Below are 18126 nucleotides of genomic sequence, written 5' to 3'. Positions count from 1 at the left end.
TTGTGATTAATGTTAAAATTCTAAAAAAAATTACCTTTGTTTTAATTTTTCAAATATATATTGTTTTTATTAATTTCAATTAAAATATATTGGACTTTTGTACATCATTCCCTTTTTGGCATTAATAAACCACCTAGAAAACGTAAAATATATAAAGTATCTTTGTTTTAATTTTAAAAAATAATTATTTGTAATTAATTAAGATTGAAATATATCAGACCTTAATAAACCACCAAGACGACGTAATTAATTAATTTTTTTTAAGTCTATATATATTATTTTTGAAAATCAAAGGCCTTAAATATAATAATTGGGTAAAAAAGTGTTAATTTAAATTTGTTAAGCTTTTCAGTGTTTGTTTTTATAAGCTTAATACTTTTAAATATCACATTTTAATTTATTAAAAATTAAAATTTTGGCTGTTGTAACCCCTTATACAAATTTGAAAAAAATTGTTTTCTTCCGGACTTGGCCAGATTAACTCGGCTGTTGATTTTGATTAAGAATATATTTAATTATATTTTAATTATTTATATTTACAGTTCATTTTATTCGTTTTATGTGATTCAAAAGTAATGGTTATGCTAAATAATATTCATCTGCTTTTCCTAAAGGACTCAAAAGCCCCCCTTGACTCCCTTTTGCACTAAGCCCCTGGACAGGGGGCTGCAGCTTCCGTTGACAGCGACGCTGGCTGAGCTTCAGCTTCTAGTCCGGCGGCCGCCGCCGCTTCGCCTGTGTTGTTGTAATTCGGTTTCTTGGCCTGGCCAGCAGCAGCAGCAGCAACAGCAGACTGAATTTTCAATTGTTGTTGGTTTTGGGTTTTGTGTCTTTTGCCTGCTTTTTTTTCTTTCGTTTCGTTTCTTTTTTTTTTTTTGTTTTTGTTTTTGGCCAAGTCCAAGTTTAACAGCGCTCGACGCGCCAGAATCAAGTTCAGTTGCGCCGCATACGCGTCGCGGAAATGTTTCGCTGCTGCCACCGTCCCAAAATTACAGATATCGTCAGAAATCGAGCATAAATAAAACCGACAAAATAATCGAACGCGCCGCTGCCGTCCTGCATCCGAATCCGTATCCAAATCCAGAGTCCTTGTGTTTTTAGCTCTCAAAATAACAAGTTAATAAATAAAGGAACCCATATCCGTTTGTTAATTGACCGTTACCTTTTCCAGGTAATTGCAGGATAAAAGTTCTACCTGTTTTTTGTCCTTTATTTTCATGTATTTTTTTTGTTGTTGTTAATGTGAAGTGCAGACACCTGTCCTTGCAGTTGTTGTTGTTATTTGTATATATATATTTTTTTGTTGCGGCTGCTGTGTTGCCTTTTGAAGGTCATTTCACGCACGAAGGCCGCGCCGAGGGTGTGTTCCCCCAAGTGGGCGGCGAGTGTCGGGTGTGGGCGGTGGTCCGCAGTGGGCCAAATGTCAAAAGGTGAAGGCAGCCAGGCGGCCTTGCGTTTAAAGCGCAGCCTTCCCTTCAAACATCCTTCATCCGCGCAGGATTCTCAAGTGCCAGAGAAGTGAAGGTTGCAACGAAATCGAAATCGATATTAAGGATATGTAAATCGATTAAGTAACGATCCCTGATTTAGGTACTATTTTGGGTTTAAAGACGCATAAATTCACGGCTTTAGAGTTCTTTAAATTAAATAAAGGCAATGTTCAAGAAAACATGAATTTTTTAGAGAATAATAAGTGAAAGTTTTACGATTTCAGGAATCTTAATGATACGAGGATAAGAAATCGATTATTTTGAAATATCTTTAGAATTCTTGAAAGGAGCATAAATTATTTATTTTGTAATAAAGTATCTAGGAAGTCGCTTTGTATATAACAAACAAAATTAAGAAATTATCAAAAAGTAAAGCCTAAAAATGTAGAAATTCTTAAGAAATACTAAGCATTGAAAATTACATTAAATATTATTTAGGGTTTCCTTTAAAACGTGCTAAATGTTGTTAGAATACGAATATATGTGAAATATATGTATGTGGAATAAATAAGGATTATATGTGGAATATCTAAAGGAAATATGAAGAAGATATAAGAAATATTTGAGGAATACATGAGGAATATATTACGAATATACAACATAAAATTGAAGGAAAATAAATATAAATATATATTCTTATTCATACTTAATTTTATAATGGAATAAGTAAGATATGAGATATAGCTCTGAAACATTTTTCAAAATTATTTAGCTCCCCAATAAGATCAAAGATCAATATTGAAAACCTCATAAGATCCTGTTTAATGTCACTCAAATATTGAAAATGTTCATATTTATTTAGCTCCTGGCAGAGATCAAAGATCAGTATTGAAAACCCGATGACATCCAAATATGTATATAGTAAATAGAGAACCCTGACAACATCGAATAGTAATAGTACTTAGACCCCACCCAATGGCCCACAAAGTGGTCTCTTGACCAGAACTTAGCCCCATGACATTTTGGTTAGCATTTGCATGTCCAAACACTGATCTCCTCGGACACTCACGCTGTGGACATATCCATCTAGCAACATGGCTAAGTACAATATTTGAGTGGTCGATAAGCAAGATTCCGTCGTCAGGCCGTCAGCACTTTTTCGCACATTCATCTGCGAGAAGACATTACCTCGACAAGCCGCGAAATTTGCTCAGCGATTAGCACACGTAGATCAACTGGGCAGGGTGTAACCCAAGGTCACGCCTCGTTTTGCTTGGTTGGTGCTTGGGTGTTTGGTGTTCGATTCTAGTAAATTGCGAAAGTCAACAATAGGTATGCCTATGTTCTTCACATGGCCAACTTCCGATCGGTTTTCCCCGAAGCCACAATCCTCGGGAGCTACAGAGAGTCGCTTCCTCTATATCGGGCAATTAACGCATTCGTTTTGGCTTTTTTTTTTGGTTTTGACTTTAGTTTCCGCTGATACTATACCCATATACTATGTGGATATTTTTGGTTTTCTTTGTTTTCTTTTTTCGGAGCCGGTACGACCTTGGTAGGGGCGTTCAATGACCGCCACTGTCCAGTTAGATTTATGTATATTGATCCGCCTTTCGATCGATTTGCGGCCAGAGACAATGACAGGCCTCTGTTTGTTATTCGATTGGCCCTAATTCGATCGTCTCCAGATGGCACCACTTTATGATCCCCGTTTTATTTGGGGAAACTGAAAGGGAGGTCTATAGCTTTCTAAAATATCTAAAGATATCCGTAATATCATTTGGGAGAACTGGGAACATATAACATCTTTGTCGCAACCTAAACTAAAGATATGAGCTTATGGTATTTCCAACTATATATTATAATTCTTAAGTTGAGATTCTTATATTAAGATTATCCTTGTCTTAAAAACGACAAGGGGAGTAGGTTTACAAAATATAGTAGAAATTGTACATAGATTCTAAAAGGCTATGATATAAGATTATATATTATGATATACTATTGTATTGTATTGTATTGTAGGATATACTTTGATATATTATGATATACTAAGTTATACCATGATTTACTATGATAAACTAGTGATATTATATGATATATCAAGATATACAATTATGTATATACTGAAGAGTAATGTGATAATTGTCTATTAACTATGATATATTATGATTATGGTTCTATTATTTCGAACAAACAACTTTATTTAATTCCTATTCCGATTTCAAAAACAAATAATATGAAGCAAATATAAGAAAATGTAGAAGGAAATTTATTAACTAAAAGAAATACAAGAGACTGAATGATTAGATATTCCCATGACTTATAATAACATTTTTCATTCCCTAAAATGCATACTATATAATTCCAAAGTACTGTATCATAATTACTTTTCTAAGGTCATGGTAACCTTATCAATCTCTATAGAATGCCGGGCTTTAAAAAGGCCACAATATGTTCCGTATTCCGTTTGCTCTTAAACTTGACCCCATTCAGCAAAGGGACAAGGACGGTGCTTCCTTTATGAACGGGGCACGTCGGAATCGGAAGGTCTGCGGCAATTATAGCGATTATCGGGCCGGCGGTACACTTGCACGGCGACAGTCCAGCAATTACCACGTCTCAAGTTAACCCCCCAAATGGCCGGGGATTGGGGGCTTGGGGGATTACAACTTGTTATTGCTGGGGGTCGCCTCTCAGAACCAGCATCTGCGTCTGGTCTGCAGCGTGACATTCAAAATGCAAACGAACTGCCAAACCAGTTTCGGATGCGTCCGGCCAAGTGAAGGGCCCCCCAACATATATATACATTCATATGTACATAAAAAAGACTGAAAAAAATCTACATAAACAGGAGATCGTTGATTGATGATCGGATCTTGGATCTGATGATCCAAGACACGCCTGTCCACGATTAAGATTTCTTTTTTTTTTTTAGTATACCGTTCAAAGTTCGGGCAGCAGCGACCAAGGTACAGAAACATTCCCCGGGGTTTAATGCCTTTGGTACAGTAAAACGTCCATAAACTGTCTAGGGGCGGGTCAATAGCATTGCCTAAATAAAAAAATTACATGCGTTTTAGTCATAAAAAGTGTTTATTGTCACAATTTTATAGAACCGAAAAAAAAGGGTTAAAGGTACTAAAACGCAATTCGGGCTTTAAGCTTGTTTCTATGCACTGAAATAAAATATTGCTCGTTAGGTGATACCTGAAAATTTGGGCAGTTAAAATGTTGGATTAAAAGTTACAACATTTTTGGCTTAGTTATGAAAAATGTCCTATTCCCATAATAAAAATATATTAAGTCTTGGTGGTATTGGTTTTAAGGCAAAAAATCATATTTATTTAGACTTGCTATTAATAACTTAATTAATAATATATTAAATATTGAAACAAAAAACTCTAACAAAAAATATATATAATTATGAACTTCTATATCTTCTATATTTTTAAATGTAATTAAGCAATTGCAAAGAGTTTTTTTTCAAAGAGTTAAGACTCCAAGTATGTTCATGTCGTGGAAGCTCGACTGTAATCTCATATGATTTGATCCGATGTTGTTGATCTCCTTCTGCTGAGTGACAGTTTAGAGCTAAAGTTATAATAGTCAAAAGATCTATAAACGGTTTAAGTATTTCTTGAATTATTTTTTATACAAATATAGTTGTTGGGGCTTTATTTTTTTTTTTGGGAGTTGGGTCATTGTACTTGAGGTGCACACACACAGCCGTAAACGAACTTTTGATTTTGACTTTGTTTTCGTTTTCTTTTGCACTGATCAAAAGGCAGAAAGAGGTAGAGAGGTGAGGGAGGAAGACTGGCTTAAAAAGCAAAAAAAAAAAAAACAAAAGCATTGACATTGAAAATTATGCGAACAAGACAGAGATCGCTAGATAATCCACAAGAAGAAGAAGAAGCAGCGCAGCAGATGCTTTGATTAAGCTATGCATATGTGTGTGTTTGTGTGTTACGTTCACCGCTAGAATAATGGCCCATAGGTAATTGATTATCAATTGTTGTCACTTGTCGTGTCGGTGCGAATTATTAATGCGAATTGGGATTGATCGGTCCGTTGTGCGGCCATAAATAAACCGCAATTGATCTGCGCAAAATGAAACAATATTCGCCGACTGAGTGACAGGCAAGTTCACTCGCTGACAGAAGAGCAAGGCTCTCTAGACAGGACAGGGGCGCAGGTGGGCATAAATCGGGATATTTTTAAGAGGGGTCTTATTCAAATCAATAATAATCTTAATACAAATAAAGGTATCCTTATTGTAACAAAAAACATTGATTTAACAAATTTAATACAAGTTCTAAATGTCTATGTAAATATTATTTATTTAAAATGGGACTCTGCAGACCCCTTTGCAATGCCCATGTCGCTGCGCTGGCTCCTTGCATCAGGTACTCTCACTCTCTGACAAATTGACTCCTCTAGCTCACTCGCACACTCACCTTGAACCAAGGTCTGGCGTTCTCACGCTCATCCCCTCCCACTCCCACTCCCACTCTTGTTGCCGCTCCAGTTACATGAAGAGTGACAGTTGGCGAGCTGCCCTGTCCCCCTCACACACTCCCGCACAAACAACGAACAATTGGGCAAACAACATAAATAATACTTATATTAAGCGGGTAATAGAGTGTCATCATTAATTATTTTTACGCTTTACAACCTGAGTGGAACGTGATGAGTAAAATTGTTCCTTGGCCTGACATTAAAAGTAACCAAATAATAACGTAAAGTAAACACACACACACATACAGGTGCACCTCTAGAGAAGAATCAAGCGAACGTCATCTCTTAAGTTTTTGACTAATTAACAGAGTTGGCTGAGCGGTGACCTTCACCTTTTGCGCGTTGGCCAAAAACAAGAAAAAGGCACAAAGATGAGAAGCCAAAGAATTGGTAACACGCCGACGCCTCCACCTTCAACTGACCCACAAAAAACGGCGCCGCTCTTCCTGACTCCGTTGTGTCTTTGTTTTGTTTTTGCTTGGGGTAGGTCGCTGGCGCGCTCTCCCTTTCTCACAGCCATGCCGCTGTCCCACTCCCACCTGAATACCGTTCATCAAAAGCCCTCGCCTTTTATTTTGCAAATTGTTTTCGCCTTTTTTTTTTTTTTTTGTTTTTTGTCCTCTTGTCTATCCGCGATCATTTGTTTTGTGCTGCCTTTTGTTTTGATCGTTGGCTTTACAGTGGGTCTTGCTCTGTACCCGCCAGCGAAAGAGAGAACTGAGAAAAATGATATTGGATTTTATTTTAAAACAAAATCATTTCAGAATTTTTGATAAAATACGAGTTTTATTTATTAAAATTTTTTTTATTAATATTTTTTAATTTTTTTTTCTATTCATAAAATTGGAAATTAGATTATTAAAACGATTTTAATAATATTTCCAATATATAGGATAAATTTTGCAATTCCAAATTGGATATTAAATATATATAATATAAAAAAAGTTTTAATATAAAAATGATTTAAGTGATAATAAATTGAATAAGTTTTTGTAAAATGATCTGCTATATAATATAATGATAATGACAAAATAATAAAATTAACATGATTTTGTTGATCTCAATAATACAATTTAAATACAATTTTAAATAAAATGAAATTAATTTAAGAGACCGTAAATAGTTATTTGATAATAATTGATAATATTTGTAAAGTTAGCCCCATAGGTTTTACACTAAAAATGAATATATATTAAATCAATACTTTCAATGGATATATAAATACGATCGTATTTAATTTCTTTCTCTGTATCTGTAGCATAACAAGATAGCCCAAAAGTGATAATTTACACATATTAAAATGATAATTTTCATAACAAAATGTCAAGTTTTTATGCTACTATATATGCGTAAATTGATATGAATTTGGATTAAAGAAGGGTCCTATGACTGAGATGGTTTCCGATGTGACAGTATTGACACGACGCCAGTGAATATGTTTTCGAAATTAATTATACGATGCGTTGACCACTGTGCACAGTTATGGATATTTGATTCTGTCTGTGGCCAGAGGTCACGGAGTGGTCCATAGAAATGCAAAATGCGAGTGGCTCTCGGGGGCTAATGATGGCCCACATATCATACCATATCGCATTGGCTCATTAACGCGCCGGCAGCTAATCGGAGCGGATCTCCTTCTCCTCTTCCTTCGTCACTATCTGATTCTCATACGTAATCGATCTTCTCCCTCCTAGTTGGAGCCATGAGGGAACCGCCCATGGCGGTGGTGCTGGTCCTGTGGCTCCTTGGCTCGGCAATGCCACCCGCCGCCTCCGGATCGGCGGTACTCATCTCGGACATGACCATGACCGTAATGGTGGAGCTGTCCTCGCGGCATCCCTTCTGCAAGATGCACACAGACCGGTGAGCAAAATAAAATAAATATGGGAAATTATAGTCTAGAGTAATGGTGATCTCTGATCTCTTTTAATCCCCGTCAGCGGCGATATTCAGCGCATGCTGCTGCAGTCGGATCCACGTCGCATCCGCCAGGTGCCGCGGGAATCCGTGATGGAGCTGGAGGAGGTGTGCCGCCGCCAGGGCTCCTATGGCCACGAGTTTCGCGGAGGCCTAGGGTTCATCTATCCGGGAACGAAATGGTGCGGCCCGGGTACGGCGGCCACCAGCTACGATGATCTGGGACCGCATGCCCGCGAGGATCGATGCTGTCGGGAGCACGACATGTGTCCGGATGTCCTCAATGTCGGCGAATGCCGGCGAGGGCTATGCAATCGCGGTACCTTCACGCGTAGCCACTGCGACTGCGATGCCCGATTCCGGCGATGTTTACAGGCGGCAAATACGGAGACGGCCAACACCCTCGGAGCGATCTTCTACAATGTTGTGCAGGTGACATGCTTCCAGGAGCGAAGTCCCTGCTCGGCACACCAGAGGTTCGAGGACTACTACTATCGCACCGATCACTGTCCGGCTGAGTACCGCCAGGCGGATCTCTATGTGCCGCCGCATGGCGACAATCTGATAGCCAAGATCCTGGCCCATCCGCAGGGACGCTCCTTGGCCGCCATTGCGCCTGCCAAGGTCACTGCTCGCCGTTGGGGCGTCAAATTGGCCAGCGTTGGCCTGGCGGCAGTCAATATATTACGCGAGGTGGTCCAGCGGCCGCGACTCCTTTGGGACAGCCTGCAGTCACCCGTCAGCAGGGAGCTCCCTCCGCAGTCATCGACGCGCCCAGGTGGAGCCGCAGCCGTTGGCTATCACTACGAGCGGCCGGGAGCGTCATCGTCCTACGGCTATGGCTATGGCAATCGTGGCTATGGATACGGAGCACCCGACTTTCGCTGGAGCTGAGAGCAGCGAGAGCCGAGAGACCCGGCAGACTATTGTTTACAGTTGATAGCGGAGGGGAAGTAATCTTTGGGGAATAATTTAGAGCGACTATTTGAGGATTTTTTTTAGCCAAACAAACGTCCTATCCATTCCATATTTAAAGCACAAACTTCATAAAATTATGAGCATTAGTCCGTTTATAAAAGAAGATAAACATCTCTGATTTAGATAGGAAACTAGATTTAGGAAATGGATTGTCTTCCATTTGTTCAAAGTATTAATATTTTGCTAAGTTTTTTGCATACTATCATCATGGATCTGTAAGTATAACCAGTGGACCGCAAAACTAAATTGAAATCAAACAGTTATAAATAAAAAAAAAAAACAGATTAATTAACGATAGTTGGAAAACGGATCGTTTGCGAGCCTTTGCTGATATCTTATATTAAGAATATAATTATCACAACATTAATATAGATGTTTACTAAACGTTTTTTTGTGAGTCCGCTAGAAAGACTTCAGTTTATTATATAGTCATTTTAAGTGCTTGTACAAACAGATATTTTAAACTGTCGTCTTTTGGTCCACTGGGTAATTATTATTGTTATAGTTTTGCTATGTTTCCCCTTAAAATATCTAGTCGCGTTGTTTTTATTTTTTTAATACTTAAAAAACAAAAAAAAAAAGAACTCGAAGAACTTAATTCTCGATGGCTTTTAGTCAGCTCAGTGAACGTGATGTTAATTTTAATGATCTTGACTTTATCCTGTTTCGTTATTTATTGCACAAAAGTTACTTAATATTCTGTAAAAGCCATATAGTTATCTTGGCTTAGTCATCTTGGCTTGAGAGCAGCAGAATGGAATTGTTAATGAACAATTAAATACTTTAAATGGTTTTTTTTTTAATTTTTTGTGCAGTAAGTGTTTTAATAAATTCCTGTTTTTACTTTGGGGAAATCTATAAATAAAACTATAAAGATTAAGAACTTTATTCCAAGATTGCTTGGAACCCCTTACCCAAAGATTACTTTCCGGAGCACTTGAACTAGAGATCGGGACACTACCTACCACTGTTTTCGTTTAGTATTAGTAGTCCATAGGTCCTACATTTACTTACCTGCATGTCCTGCATGTGTCCTTGCGTTGCGTAGCTTGTAGCCCCAAATGCCATTGAAAAATAAACACATTAAGAACCATGCATGCCGTTCCTCTTTCGAACCTCCCGGTTGGATTGTTTCAGGGCCGGATATAACCAAACGGAACAGGAGGCCATCTGCGCTCAGTGGCAATACCAGCCATCGGAGAAGTATGTGCCCAGTCAGCCGAGAACGTCCTCGTAAGGAGCGGAGTGGATCAGCCCAGATAAAGACAAAGACGACGACGACGATAACACTTCAACCTGATGACGAACCTGAGAACCTGAACATGAACCTGAAAGCCAATGATAAAACATAAAACAGAAGCTCAGAAACTAGCAAATGGAAAATATATACATCTATATTTTCATATATTGAACGCATACAAAACAGATCTATATATAATTATGAAAGTGCATACATATAAATAAATATATTTACCAAATCGAGAGCAATCCAAAATGTCTTCATTTCGGGAGAAACCCAAGTGCACCCCAAAACCATTAAACCAACTGTCAGCTTTGTACTTTCGTGTCCTTCTTGCTCTTCACTTTATTTGTGTTTTGTTTTTTGTATACAAAAAAAGTATCGCTAGGTGTGTTGTAGGGGACTCTACTTTACACATTCAAAAATCATTACGGTAAAAGAGGTACAAAAAAAGAAAGGGAAAAATGGAACAGACTAAAGAGAGGTGTTTTTTCTTTTTTCAGGTGAGCAGTGAGGGCTCCTTCAGGCACGCAGGGCCACAAACTGTTGGAAAACCTCCAATATATGCGTGTCCAGGTCGGATGTGAAGAGCAGAGTCTCCAGAGTGCTGCTGTATTTCTGAACTTGTTCATGATGCTGCCAAGAGAGAGAGACATAACAATTAAAGGTTCTTTCACAACAAAAAGATGACTTCTTACCATGAGGAAGACCTGTTGCAGTCGCCCGATTGTCCAGCGATACCAGTCTGTGTCCGGATCACGGCCATCTGTGTCAGAGCGCAGCAGATGCTCCGATAGGATCATTATGAAGCGCTGGAAGACGATGAGGAACAGGCGTTTCTGGTTGACATTCGCCGCCTCCAGCTTCTCCTCCATGCGCTCAACAACCTGGGAAAATCATGTAGCATTCAGTTAGTTTATAGTAAATAAAGGAAAAGTGTTGTACACTCACCTCCTCGGATGGCTTGTCGGCATGCGTGATGGGCTTCTTCCTTTTGTGCGAAGAATCCTCCTCTGAATCGCTGGACGAGGAGTCCGCCTTCGATAGCTTGTCCTTTGCCTCGCTCAGTTCAGTGTCTGCAAAATGGTTGGTTGGAGTTCAAATAAGAGTCCGTGAGGGTTTTCTTAGTACTCACTCAGTTTGATCACATGCTTGTTCATCTTCTTGATGGTCAAGTGAAGGATCTCCCACAGATACATCTTAGTGAATTCACCGGTCATCTCCTTGGAAAAGATCCATGTGGCCACCGCCGAACAGTCAACGATCTGCAGCTTAAGCAGTTTGTCAATCAGCACGACCATCATTTGGGGATGCGATGACCACAGCTCGTAGATGTTGTGCAGAATACAAATCTGGGCCTCCTCCGTTTCGGCCAGGGCACGGAATACCGTGTGGAATTTGGAAATTGCCGCAAAGCTGTGCGAAAACGATTTCGAGCCCAAATTCAGTAGTGTCTGTACGAAAACATCAATTTTCAAGGCATTAAAGCTGCCATCGGACATCTCCTCGCCGCTGTACCCGCTGCTGGGTATCTCCTTCAATATGTTGACCACCTCCTCGGGTGTGCACTTCTGGCGGATGGCCACCACCAGTTGATGGGCCACCGTTGTTCCCGGCAAATTGGCTGGCGGGAGAAACGAGGAGGAGAAACGATGTGGCATTCAGTGAGGTGTGTACTATGTATTTGGGGTTTAACTTTAAAAATCTATAGCTAAGCCAAAAATGCATTCATTTCCATGTAAATTTAATGTTTGCCTAAAACACCCACTTATTTTATGGTTTTTCTCAAATGAAAAGCAATGAGGAGCACTGCCTTGTGTGACACTTTCGTTGCAATTCGCATTTCATTGCTTGCTCTGGCATTTGCTTTTGGTTATGTGCGGTTCATGGCGTGGAACCAAGCGGCACCGCCAGGTAGCTTTGCGTGGCGCTGCTGCGTTACTAATGATGGGCTGTGCTTTAGCTCAGACCTTAACTCGGTTTCTGGCCAAAAGCCAACTCCTTTCGCCTGCCCCTCCAACCGCCAGTTACATTACATTACATGCAGTTTATTGGCACTTGCGTCAATTATGTCAATTGTGCGGATCGAAAAGGGTGGCTTTTGGAGGAGAGCTACTAATTATGCGGCCATTTGGCAAGCATTTTGCATTGCCAAATGCGGAATTGGGAATTCAGGTGCAAATTTAAAGATAATTAACAAGTTTGAAACTGTTTTAAGAGAGCTTAAGATGGAAAGAGTAGGGTTTTAGGATTAAAGTGAAGAGGTAGTCATATCTTTGAATTAATTAATCAGTAAATAAAGTACTAAAATAACAATAAATTATTTGAACACAGTTTTATACAGTTAACTTTGCCAAAGAATCCCTCAAACTCGATAACATTCTTTGGAAACAAAACCTTCTATATGATCATCAAGCATTAACCTTTAGGCAAATCTCAAAGAGACTCTACACTCTAGACAATGTCAATGGTTTGGGAGTTTTGTTATTCTTTTTTTTTTTTTGCATGTGTCAAGATCATCATAGCAGTCTTTTTTGTGTGGAAAAAAAGTTCGCACATAATATTTAATAACAGAGAGTGTGCATTGTCTCTTCCCTGCCACCGTCCATCGCCTCTTGAAATGGCTGGCAGTTAAAAGCCAGAATTAAAGATGTTTTCACGGGAGTCTGGTTTCTGGTTTCCCGCTCAAATTGAGCGTGTCCAGGGAGTAGGTACTCGGGGAAGTACTCGTACTACCCCACGCCATGTAGTTCAATGTTATCGAAAGCGCTGCCGTTCCGTTCCGTTCCGTTACGGGGGGGGTTATCTGCGATGGGTCATCTGCCAAGTCTGGAAGGGAGTGGGGGCAGAAAAGAACCTCGCCGACGGTAACCCCAACCAGAAGGGAACATGGCTTAAACGGAGGCGGGCGCCCTGAGAGGGAAACTCCAGCGAAGCGAGCCACGATAGAAATCTAAGGCAACGTTTGAAAATTTTTTTTTTTGGGCCTAAATGGAGGCTATATAGCCAAAACACAAATGAAATCAGATTCAAGAAGCGACCGCAGAGAGTTATGAGCCAGGGGAATATACCCTACAATGGTAATATAATAGATAAATATAAATAAAAAAATATTCATCTACATTAAAAATTCCCAAGTGGTTCTAACTACTTGCTACTTAAGTACTAATGACAAGTGACATGAACTATGTCTAGAAACAACAACCCAAAAAGAGTATTCAGCTGTGCTCCACATCCAACCTAGAGCGTTGCATAAATGACTCCGACTCCGACTTTGGGGGGCTATGCAAAAAGCCAAAGAAAATGAAAAGCACACACGTTGTGGACTGCAGATTGCGCAAAAGACCTCCGCCGCCGCTGGCGACGCATCGCTTGGCTGCCTCAACGAAAGCAGCGGGCCACAGAAGCAACAGAAGCCACACGGCTCCGGATGCCAGCCAGTGCGGATTATTAGCGAGCGCCAGTCGCGGGCGCGTCTCAGTCGTTGTTACAAGCGCGCGCAGCTCAAACGCTTCCCAACGCATCCAACTTGGTGGTGATTCCTCATTATTTATCGAATTTTTGTTGTTGTTGTTGTTTGTGGTGCCGATGAGTGAGTGAGTGAATCCAGAGACAAGACAATGAGGAAACGGAATCTGTGCCTTTGCAGGCTATTGCCTGTACTCATGGCAATCGTAAGTCGTGCTTCGGATATCTAACATCTTCCGTTATTTTTCATCTTCTTTAATCCCTCGCCAGTTGCCCTTGGGCGGGGCCATTGTGGGGGCTGGACGGGATCTGCTGCTGACGCCCAGGCGGGGCCATCAGCTGAATGGCAAACGCATTTTCTACGAGGAGGAAAAGGAGCAGGAGGACCTCTTGCGGCGGCGAAATCCCTCGGAGCTGCGCCAGCGACCCTGGGAGCGAACGCTAAAGCATGTGACCTATGTGACACTCTTTACGGATGCCGCTGTGAACGCAGCTTCGGGAAATGTAAGGTAGGTCATCTTCTAACCACCATTTTTATCCCTTGACTCAAAGCCAGATGCTCGGGCAGCCAGCTGCATGAGTATCACGATTTCTTGCAGACTCCCTACCTGCCGGCGAATCCTCAAAGCGACGCCCTGGCGGGTTCGCCGTCCTCGCGTTTCGGTGACATTATTACCCTGGCCAAGGGCTATCTGGAGCAGCTGGGAACGGGACAGAGCAATGCCACCACCTATCGGTTTGTGGAGGGCGGCACTTGCTTCCAGTTGAAGTGCCAGGCTACTTCCAACCAGCGGCGGCGGGCTCTGTGGCAGGTCCAGCGGATTCGGCATCGGGATGGTGACAGCGGCGGTCGTCCCTTTCACTACGAGATGAAGTTCAGTGTGACGCCGCTGGAGAGTCAGGCCTGGCAGCCGCACCAGCCGATGAGTTATATTCAAAAGGAATCCGACTATCCGGGCAGCTTTGGGCGATTCACCCGCGAGCCAAGTTTTGCCCAAAGGCGACAGGATCGCCCGGCGGCGGCGGCGGAGCAGTCGCAGGCCACCTTTGTCCATGGCATTTTCCAGCCTGCACCGTCGCTGCCTTTGCCGCCAGCAGTGCCGCCCAAGCTCAATATCGGTGAGTATCTCAAGGGCAGTCCCAAGATTGAGCTATTCCCGGGACTTTTTAATCTGGGGCTGCGTCCGAATTATGTGGCGCCCACCACCTATCGTCCCAATTATCCGGCGGTAGAGAGGTTTCCCCACAACAATGAGTTGTCTGGCGGCAATGATGCCACTCCGGGCGGCGTGACTCATCATTTCCATCACCATTTTTATGTGGCCCCCGGAACAGGGGATTCCGAGCTGACCTACCGCCTGCCCTCGTCACCTAGTTCCGATCCCAGCGATCTAACCACTCCGAAAAGTCATCCTTTAGCCGGCTTTTATCCGCCACACCAGACAGTGCAGTTTCCCAACTCGCATTCAGGTTCCTCGGAGTCTGTCGAGGATCAGCGGGAGCAGGATCACGATCAGGCTGTACACCTACGAACACCACAGATCTACGGCCAGGCCTCTAAGTATCAGACGGCCAAGCTGCCGCCGCTCTTGATCTATGCGGGGGCCAACGACGAGGACAAGTCCTTTGTGCAGAGCGAACCTCTCGAGGAGACGGTGTATCGTTACTCGGAACCGGATCCGCTCTATGTGCACCAGAATCCCATAGATGTGCTGCCAGATAAGCAGCAGGAGCAGCAGCCGGAAATTGAGTTAGTAATTGGAGAGCAGGAGAGGAAGGGTAGCAGCCTGGAGCAACCGGAGTTGGTTACCACAGCAGCGCCTTCTACTACCACAGAAGCTATTGAAGCCTCTTCCAGCTCAACAACAACAACATCAGCAATCACACCCCATGTCAACCCCACAACCAGCAGCACCAACTTTGTGTCCACCTCCACGCACTTTAGTCCGCTGCGCTCCCTTAGTCGCTATCGAACCACCCCGCGGATAACAGCTGGCAAGTCCACCACCACCACGACTTCCACGACCACAGAGCCGCCTATTAGTAAGTGGGCCAAGCGCCGCAAGGAGGAGGACAGCAAGGCCAAGAGCAGTCTGCGCCACGAGGCCTTTATAGCCGCCAGCAGCACAACGACAACGACAACGGAGGCGGCAGCCACTCCTCCGCCCAGGCCAGTAGTCGAGGTGCTCACCCAGAAGTCAGTCAGCCGATCGGTGAGCATCAAGGTGGGCGAGAATGGCGAGGAGATACCTATACTCGTGGACGACGAGGAGAACGAGGTGAAGCCAGTAGTGGTTACCCCCAAACTATGATATTTTCCCAACTACAATCATAATCCTAGCCAAGTAAGCTCTAGCCCCCCAAATACATACATATATAACCTTTAGCTTGTGTTATGAGCTAGCGACTCACCTGCCTCCTCGTTGGCATACTTGTAGTTGGGCACGGGCGTGGGCGGGATGAGCTTGGCGTATGTGGTGGGCATCATCTCGGTGATGCGCTGATGATACGAGAGCCTGTCGGAGAAGGAGGAAGATGTTAGGGTCAATAAAAAGGGCAGCAAAGTAAGTGGGATAACACCTACCTTAGGCACTTGTGCAGCACCTCTTGGATGAACTTGGGACGCGGATGCTCGGCATCCAGCAGCAGGCAGCTGTCCCACTCGTCCCAAGACCAAGTGAACTTGAAGTTGCTCAAATGGTACGAGAACCAGTTGACGAAGCGATCAAAACAGGAGGTGTTCATCGAGTCGATACGCATGAACAGGATCTCAGTGGCCTGAGCCAGCACCTGGGGCAGTGTGGCCGGCTGCAGCTTGCACAGCTCGATCAGGATGGAGCCATAGCAAATGTCCAGGTAGCGAGGAGTTGGCATGTGAAAAAGCTCGGCGAATATCACCTCCACGATGCAGTACTCCAGGGGTATCTTGTGCTTGAACGGAAAGCTAAGCAGCTGGGCGGCACAGTCCTTGCGCTCGTGGTGATACGTCTCGATGATGTGGTGCAGATGCTCCTCGATCAGGAAACGCTCAATCGAATGGGCACCGGGCAGATTGGGCCCATCGGGGCAGTCGGTGTAGTCAAACATGCGGTAGACAACCCAGGGCATGGGATACTCGAAGGCATCGTGGTGCGGCGGCGGCACAATTTGCGGCAGATTATGCTGCAGTGCCTCGCACAAAACCGTGTCAAAGGTTAGGTACGGTCGCGGTATGTGTTTCTCCGCCCAGTTGTCCTGGCGCAGCTTGCGTATCTGGGCCCACAGGCAATCCAGGTACTCCTCCTGCGGATGCGGTGCATCCGATGACCACACCCGCAATGCATTGTGGTGCTTCTTGGAGCGCTTGTTCAAATATACCTCGATGCGCAGGAGGAGCGACTCCAGCGCCGACTCCTTCTTCTCGTACAGATCACGGCCAACCCAGGGCAGCGTGGAGAGGACGGCAAAGACGAACCAATCGCGACGCACCTGCGGCACTGTATCTTCGTTGGACACATCGATCATTGTGTCCAGCAGCTGCAGCAGACTGGTGGCCGAGATCACGTGGCAGTTGACCAAATCGGCGAGAAAGCGCAGCGAGTAGCGGGCCGCGTCCCAGCGGCACATCTTCAGCGACTCCTTGAACGTTTTCACCATGTGATCGACGAACTCGCCGCCGAACTTGTAGTTCTTGGCGTTCAGCAGACCCACCAGCGTCGTGTACACTGTGCACTTCTCTGGCATGCGCACGGCACAGTCGGACAGAATGCGCAAAATCTTCAGGCGAAAGGTGCCCAGATCGGCCTCCAGCACGGACACAAGTCCCTCGAGATTCGACTCCACCGACGAGGTGCTGCGCTCTCCCACGCGCAGAATCAGCGACTCCAGGCGGTCCTCGATCTCCTGGTTCTCCGACACTCGGCGGCGCTTGTTGCGACGATGATCTGCATTTGGAAATTGGGAATCCTCCAGTTACCGACTTTCAGAGGCCAAGTTAGATTTCAACCCACTCACCATAGCTTTCGTCCTCCGTGTCGTGGGCCCGTCTGCGACTCATCTTTCCGCACTAATGGACCTCTTACTCTGGGACTTTCACTTCGCTGGCGCTTCCTTTGCTAAAATGCCAAAATGCGCTTGTTGCCTCGTTCCACCGGCACGCTTTGTTGGGTTACCTCCTGGCTGGGAGGCGGCGCCTGTCTTTGCTGCTGCTCCTGGCTAGGAGTTCGGGAGTTGCTGATGGTCAGCGTCAGCTACGTGTCGTCTCTGTTGGAGGCGAGCTCTCTTGACCCGTGTCAACTCTTGAATGGCTTTTTGGAACAATTTTCCAGCGGATGCGGCGCTTCGTTCTTTTTTTTGCCAGCGACTAGAGGTGCGCAGACCGCGATTACCGGCAGTATCGATAACGGCGGATGGCGGCGTGTCGGCTTCACGCATGCACGAGAAACTCACGAAAAGAACCGGCAAATGGACCATAACAATGCATGAAAATTTATTAAAAGTTTTGAATTGGGAACAAAACAAAAGAGAAACAAGAAAGAAAGCTGCATAACTGCATTGCACCGCAGTTTGTAGTCCCTTGCACTTGTCAAGGGTATG

At 43.7% G+C, this 18126-nt stretch overlaps 3 protein-coding genes across 3 annotated transcripts; 2 read left to right on the top strand and 1 right to left on the bottom strand.

The window, feature by feature from the left end:
• The first annotated feature begins 756 nt into the window (after nt 1-756).
• Nucleotides 757-10327, top strand: LOC108071235 (acidic phospholipase A2 PA4). Its single transcript, XM_017161918.3, has 4 exons — nt 757-1171; nt 7643-7811; nt 7889-8341; nt 9981-10327. Exons 2-4 carry the CDS (start codon nt 7651-7653, stop codon nt 10078-10080), a joined length of 714 nt encoding a protein of 237 aa, XP_017017407.1. The 5' UTR covers nt 757-1171; nt 7643-7650; the 3' UTR covers nt 10081-10327.
• A 75-nt stretch (nt 10328-10402) lies between these two features.
• On the bottom strand, nt 10403-17911 carry Cbp80 (Nuclear cap-binding protein subunit 1). The gene is made up of 7 exons (XM_017161914.3): nt 17545-17911; nt 16136-17474; nt 15964-16067; nt 11219-11707; nt 11035-11159; nt 10782-10970; nt 10403-10719 (listed from the first exon to the last, which is right to left on the bottom strand). Exons 1-7 carry the CDS (start codon nt 17585-17587, stop codon nt 10606-10608), a joined length of 2403 nt encoding a protein of 800 aa, XP_017017403.1. The 5' UTR covers nt 17588-17911; the 3' UTR covers nt 10403-10605.
• LOC108071233 (uncharacterized) lies at nt 13285-15953 on the top strand. The gene is made up of 3 exons (XM_017161916.3): nt 13285-13757; nt 13822-14060; nt 14120-15953. Exons 1-3 carry the CDS (start codon nt 13704-13706, stop codon nt 15861-15863), a joined length of 2037 nt encoding a protein of 678 aa, XP_017017405.1. The 5' UTR covers nt 13285-13703; the 3' UTR covers nt 15864-15953.
• Nucleotides 17912-18126: the final 215 nt, after the last annotated feature.

Source organism: Drosophila kikkawai, chromosome X, assembly GCF_030179895.1.
Source record: "Drosophila kikkawai strain 14028-0561.14 chromosome X, DkikHiC1v2, whole genome shotgun sequence".
Lineage (NCBI taxonomy): Eukaryota > Metazoa > Arthropoda > Insecta > Diptera > Drosophilidae > Drosophila > Drosophila kikkawai.
The sequence above is the reverse complement of the archived record's forward strand: the minus strand, read 5'-3'. Positions and strand labels throughout refer to the sequence as shown.